The sequence below is a fragment of the Hyla sarda genome, chromosome 9, assembly GCF_029499605.1.
Source record: "Hyla sarda isolate aHylSar1 chromosome 9, aHylSar1.hap1, whole genome shotgun sequence".
Classification (NCBI taxonomy): Eukaryota; Metazoa; Chordata; class Amphibia; order Anura; family Hylidae; genus Hyla; species Hyla sarda.
In genome coordinates, this window is record NC_079197.1 from 23,603,135 (window position 1) to 23,610,145 (window position 7,011).

Here is a 7,011-nt window from a genome sequence, read left to right on the forward strand (position 1 = left end):
CAGCCCCCTATTTAGTGTGCGGAGTGTGCTGCGCCCGTGCCTCATTGTGATTTATTTTTCCGACTTGTTTAAGACAGTTCCCTGGCAGCTCCTCAAATGTAGCCCAGTGACTCCCATTCCCAAAACTTCTACTGCTATGTATATAACATAATGTTCTTGTGGCGTCCCTGCATAGATGGATATGACCCGAACATACATTCCATAGGGCATTCTATAGGTTATGGATACGTTTGTCATATACATCGGTGAACATACACCACAAACATGATGTGATCATAGCCTAAATCCATATTCCTAAAGGCTTGACGTATATATATATAGGGTTGCCACCTTTCTTGCAAAAAAATACCAGCCATGCTAATTTGCATAATTAATTATATATGCGTGACATCACAGGATACACATATGCGGGGGAAATTTTGTCCTATTTTGACCCCTATAACTATTTTTATTTCTCCGTATACAGGCCTGTATGAGGGCTCATTTTTTGCGCCGATCTGTAGTTTTTAACAGGACCATTTTTGTTTTGATTTTACTTTTTGATCGCTTTTTTTTTAATTAAATTCGGGAGTTGCAGTTAGTTACTAACTACAACTCCCAGCATGCCCTGATACAGCCTGTGGCTCATCAGCTGCCCCAAACAAAAACTACAACTTCCAGAATGTTGGAGTATACAGTAGTATATAGTATAGGTCAGTGTTTCCCAACCAGGGTGCCTCCAGCTGTTGCAAAACTACAACTCCCAGCATATTGGCGTATACAGTAGTATATAGTATAGGTCAATGTTTCCCAACCAGGGTGCCTCCAGCTGTTGCAAAACTAAAACTGCCAGCATGCCCTGATACAGCCTGTGGCTCATCAGCTGCCCCAAACGAAAACTACAACTCCCAGCATGTTGGAGTATACAGTAGTATATAGTATAGGTCAGTGTTTCCCAACCAGGGGTGCCTCCAGCTGTTGCAAAACTACAACTCCCTGCATGCCCGGACAGCCGTTGGCTGTCCGGGCATGCCGGGAGTTGTAGTTTTGCAACAGCTGGAGGCATCCCAGGTTGGGAAACACTGGTATAGTATATGGTGCAACATTCCGGGAGTTGGAGAATTGGTTGGATAAATACCGGCCATTGCATGGCCGGTAATTTTAATATAAAAATACCAGCAGGGTGGCCAAAAAAAACGGCTATGCCAGCAAAATACCGGCCTGGTGGCAACACTACGTATAGGTTCCTTAAACTTCTGTAGGTTTGACCTCTGATTTACGGAAGGCTGTGTGATTTCATAAGGGTGGTAAGATGCCCTATAGCAAATAATATATACATATATAAATATATATATATATATATATATATACTTATTCTTCTTCTATGCCACAGCTGTGATCCTACGGTAGAAGCATGGCATTTGCCTATTGAGCTGCGGGATGTAGATCATGGTGTACTGAATATCTGAGGACTTGTATACATGTTGAGCACAATAAATAACAGCAGAAAAACAATTTATGGAAATAACAATGGCATTGTAACCGTTCTGTGCAAAGAATGTCATGTGAGGCCAGGACAAGCTCTGATAGCTTTGTATATGGAGCCTAAGCCATATTACAGGAAATTAATAGACTCGGGCTACAGATCAAGTTTCATGGTAATTCTTTCTTGTGTATCTGAAACAAAGAAAATTAATGTCCGTTACATAAGAATGTGACATGTGCCGAGCCAAAAAGGCTGCCCCCTGCTGGTCGAAATGACAGAAATGATCCCATATTCTATATCGACATTTTAAAGAAAAAGTCGCTAATTTCCTGAAGGAACATTGCATGACTTGTAAGAGTCCATACGCCAATTCAGTGGTCTCCTCAAGGAGAAACACTACTTCTCCTTAATTCCACATTTTGGAGATAGATTTGTTGCTATAAAACCTATGATTATTATGTTAGATTATCTGGTATTTTGCTTTTTCTTATTTCCTACAAAATTAGCAAAATAAAATAAAAATATAACACATCTATAATATGTGGTAAAAGAAAAATGTATTTATTAATACTGAATAATAAAATTTTAAATAATAATAATGATAATAATTATAAATGTTAAAAGAATAGAAAAGTTTAAAAATGTAAACAATACCAAGAGACAAACATGGAATAGATTTCCATAAGTAAAATTTATTTTATTATTATTATTATTACTTTTAAATCATACAGTCAAGACCCCATTGTGGAGCATAAATGTAAAAACATAAATAAATAAAAACATAAATGTTAATGTGTATGTTCACTTAAGATTAATTCTAACATGTGTATGTTCATTTTAGATAATTTATAAAATTTTAGATCATTTTTACAGTATCTTAAAAATATTTTTAAAAATAAATACATATAAGGTAAAATGATAATGTAAATGATAATTATTTAAAATATAGTAAAATTTATTTAGAATTCATTTAGAATTTATTATTACATCCAACTAAAAAAAATATATATATATATATATATAGAAAAAACGCCAAGGATGCAGCACTCCCAAAAAATATAAAGTGGTTTATTTTCTCATCTTCAGTGAAGCAACGTTTCTGCTCCTATGGAGCCATTTTCAAGCTTGAAAATGGCTCCATAGGAGCAGAAACGTTGCTTCACTGAAGATGAGAAAATAAACCACTTTATATTTTTTGGGAGTGCTGCATCCTTGGCGTTTTTTTCTATCTGAATGGACTTTAATCAGGTTTGGGTGCTGGCACCACAGTTATAATATCTTTAAGAGTGCTGCAATTATTTTTCTATTTGGTATATATATATATATATATATATATATATATATATATATACATATATATATATATATATATATATATATATATATATATATAAACAAAGAATAAGTTGGCCAGCACTATTGATTCCAAACTATTATACGGACCTGGCTTACAGGTGCAGGCTGCTGGGCTAACAGGCTTCTCCTGTTGCTATATATATATTTATTAATAATTCTCCCCTGATCGGTTGTACTGTTTTACGACAGGTTGTTTTTGTATTACAGGTGAAAGCGCTATCTCGGGATGTGCAAAGAGCGCTCGGATAAAAAAGAAGCAGAGAAGGAACAGGACAACTTTCAATAGCAGCCAACTGCAGGCTCTGGAGAGAGTGTTTGAGAGGACTCACTACCCTGATGCTTTTGTACGAGAGGACCTGGCGAGACGGGTTAACCTGAGCGAAGCCAGAGTACAGGTTAGAGCAATAAAGTGCAATCGTTGTTTTTAATTGACACAAATTATGTTGGATCGCAGTAGCCCAGCAGAGGATCTCCTAGTAGGAAAGGTTTCCAACAATTCAATGGAATGACTTTGCGTGGTGCGGCAGGATCAAATCGGTGCTGACCAGGACAAGCACGAGAAATGAGGTAAGGAACTGTTTATTGGAGTAAAATGTGACGCGTTTTACTCCAATAAACTGTTCCTTACCTCATCTCCCGTGCTTGTCCTGGTCAGCGCTGATTCGATCCTGCCGCACCCCGCAAAGTCGTTCCATTGAATTGTTCATTCGGTCAGGAAGGCTGCAGACGGGACCCTGCTCTCACCCACGCTTACCATTGTTGTGTGTGAGCTCACACAACCAACTGCGGTAAGAGCCCATACCACTTATTGTGTGGATTACTCGCTGGTGGTATTACGCTATGGAGCGCTCTTCCATTTCATTTTAGGGTTCTAACATGACATGGTGGCCCTAATGACATCCAGCACTCACCTTTATATTGTGTATGACTTCTCCAATAGACATGTGGGAGGTTGACCGATTGGTGCACTAATACTTGTTGCTATAATATATTCCATTTCTATTCACAGGTTTGGTTTCAGAATAGGCGAGCCAAATTTCGTAGGAATGAGAGGGCTATGCTGGCTAGCCGATCTTCTTCGCTCCTGAAATCATACAGTCAAGACCCCATTGTGGAGCAGCAGATCAGCCCCCGACCAACCAGTCTGGCTCCAGAATTCCTATCTTGGAACTCAAACAGCTACAGGTAACATAATACAGAATACATTTAATCTGGTGATCATTGGAGATGTTCTGCCAGTTGTATAAATGAATAGGTTAAAAGATCTCTGAACAAATAATCCAATGGAAAGAGTACTTTAAGAACCTTCATTATAGTGATTCGGGGTGTCCTCCCACTCAAGACATCTTCTGACATGTCTCAAAGAACCATTTAATATTTAAAAGAAGTATCTGCTTTGCAAATTCCCTTCTTGTTAAAAGGATTCTTTGACAATAAGCCAATTGAAATGCATCCCCCTGCTGGGACCTCCACCAATCAACTGTAATCGATGGGGAAATTGCCCTGCAACGCCACCACACAATACCAATTTACACCAGTGAATTGTCTATGTAATGCAGGACAGGACCGGTCCAGAGTAAGAGGTTCCCTCTACCCTCTTTTATTACCTTTTACAAGCCCTCTAAGCTTCTGACTAATAATCTTCACTGTCAATACAGGCATCAGGAGCCTTTGGAGGTGGATATGGATGGGCCATTACTGGGGCATCATTTGAAGTTCCTGATCCCAAATGTAAAATATGTAACAGTCCCCAGACCTACCTTTGTGGAATTTATAATACCAGTTCTTCTTATGTGGAATAGGAGCATTGTGGCCCCCAGAGATAGGGTGCGACTGCTTCCCCTGTACCTATAGCTGAGCCCCTGGGTAAAAAAATTAAGTCTTGGATGAAATAGTTAAATATGTATTTTTGATAAGTTTGCCATATTTTGCATTCATGACTAAAACATCTTCTTTCCTTTAATTCCATCAGCGCCAGTTTGCCACCTTATAACCCAAACACCACCTCTGCTCCTACAACACTGCCTACCCAAGGAGTCAATATGGCCGACAGCATCGCCAGCCTACGTCTTAAAGCCAAGGAGTTCAGTCTGCACCACAGCCAGGTGTCCACTGTCAACTGAACCCTGGTTAGATAAACAGAAAACTATAACTAAGCCAGCCACGAGGCACAGGGTGTGCTGGACACGCCACACACGAGCCCATGGCCACCAACAAAAATGATGTGGCTCCTGTTACTGCAAGAAGATGCTGTGCTCCATGTGACAATCTGACCGAAGTCCAGAGAATGGTCGCCCACCAGCAATTGTGTCATGTATTTCATGACAGGATTCATTCAAGCCGGGCCATGTCTAAGGTCCGGACATTGACCACATGGACGGGACTCTTGAGACATTGATTTTTTTTGTGACTGTAGATATTTTATACTTTAGACTTTTATATCAGTAATCAGAATGTTTACCCATCTTGTTTTTCCCTTCCTCACTGCTTCTGTTATCTGCTTTCCTTGTGTTTCGGTGTCATCGGTACGCACTGTATATATGTAGATACATACCGTGCTTTGTAAATATATCCTTTTATACAATATTCTGTGACCTTGGGGAAGACATTGTACACGCCATGGATAGGAAAGATGGCTGAATCTTTTATTTCCCCCATGTTTTATATCTAATGATGTCTTGTATCACTGTCTATTGATTACTGAGAAAATTACAGGAATCTTCAGCTCACCTGGAATACAGTGTGGAACAGCAAAGTAGAGGAGTCCAGCGCTGTTAGTGCTAGTAAAATCTTCATTATTTTGTTCCATCCAAATACGTATGATGCATCACAGAAGAAGCAAATGTGTGATGTGTTTCAAGTGCATAAGGCATATATCTGTGACTAAGGGAGCCATGTGCACCTGAAACACGTCACACATATGCTTCTCCTGTGATGTATCATGCCTAATTGAATGGAATAAAATATTAAAGATTTTACTCGCTCTTGCAGCGCTGAACTTCTCTATTTCAACTGTCCATTGATATATTCAAACATTGAGCTCCTAAGGGTATACACTGCATAGTGGTTGTCCATTTGGCTACTAAAAGGCCTAAGGTATAGGTAGGCCAATCTGAATTTTACCCTTTCAATCTCCCAATAGGCAATGTGTTTGCTGTGCCCCTTTTATATTTATAGAGCTGATAAATAGTTACCAACAGTCCTGGGACAATTCCAGCGTCCGAACTACAAAGGGAAGGGATTTGCTGTTTCAGGGGTAGTTCATGAAGGGACCAGGGCCAAGCTTTAAAGGGGGTTATCCAGGAAAAAAAACTTTTTTTTATATATTTCAACTGGCTCCAGAAAGTTAAACAGATTTGTAAATTACTTCTATTAAAAAATCTTAATCCTTTCAGTACTTATGAGCTTCTGAAGTTTAGTTGTTCTTTTCTGTCTAAGTGCTCTCTGATGACACGTGTCTCGGGAACCACCCAGTTTAGAAGAGGTTTGCTATGGGGATTTTCTTCTTAACTGGGCGGTTCCCGAGACACGTGTCATCAGAGAACACTTAGACAGTAAAGAACAACTCAACTTCAGAAGCTCATAAGTACTGAAAGGATTAAGATTTTTTTAATAGAAGTAATTTACAAATCTGTTTAACTTTCTGGAGCCAGTTGATATATAAAAAAAAAGTTTTTTCCTGGATAACCTCTTTAATCTCCCGATTTTGGTAACTATGCTGAGAACAAGGTTTGGAACAGGAAGTACAAACCAAGTATGGAGTGTACACCAGTATCCAGGAGTAAGACCCCATTTTTGGGTGTAATATGAAGAACTACACCTACTGTTGCTTTACAGATGGATATCTTATATCTAGGCATTCTAATAATATAAACTCAGCAGGGGCCCTATTATCTATATTGTGGGCTCCTAAAATTGGAGGCCGGAAAGGAATTGTGTGCTATATAAAAAGGACGTGTCACTCCCGATTGAGAGATGTCATCTGACACACCCCATGACCAATCAGGGACATGCTTATTTGCTTAAAACCAAGCCTCTTATTGCTTCTTATGAGGCCCTCATTCACACTACGAAATTTCCAACCTGAATTTTCCATCAGAATTCATGCATAATCGGCACTTATTGTGCATGGACTTTTAATGCGGAAATAACGATTGGAAATCGAATTCTGCAAAAGTGGAATCTGCCAG

The 7,011-nt window shown here is 39.1% G+C and overlaps 1 protein-coding gene across 6 annotated transcripts in view; it reads left to right on the forward strand.

Annotated features, from left to right (window-relative positions):
- Positions 1 to 6,151, forward strand: part of PRRX2 (paired related homeobox 2) — a 114,496-nt gene extending 108,345 nt beyond the window's left edge. For all 6 annotated transcript variants that reach the window (XM_056540989.1, XM_056540990.1, XM_056540992.1 and 3 more), the window contains 3 exons: positions 3,029 to 3,216; positions 3,831 to 4,006; positions 4,794 to 6,151. In XM_056540989.1, coding sequence (XP_056396964.1) covers positions 3,029 to 3,216; positions 3,831 to 4,006; positions 4,794 to 4,944 — 515 coding nt within the window. In that variant the 3' untranslated portion in view covers positions 4,945 to 6,151. The remainder of the gene's footprint in view (positions 1 to 3,028; positions 3,217 to 3,830; positions 4,007 to 4,793) is intronic.
- Positions 6,152 to 7,011: the final 860 nt, after the last annotated feature.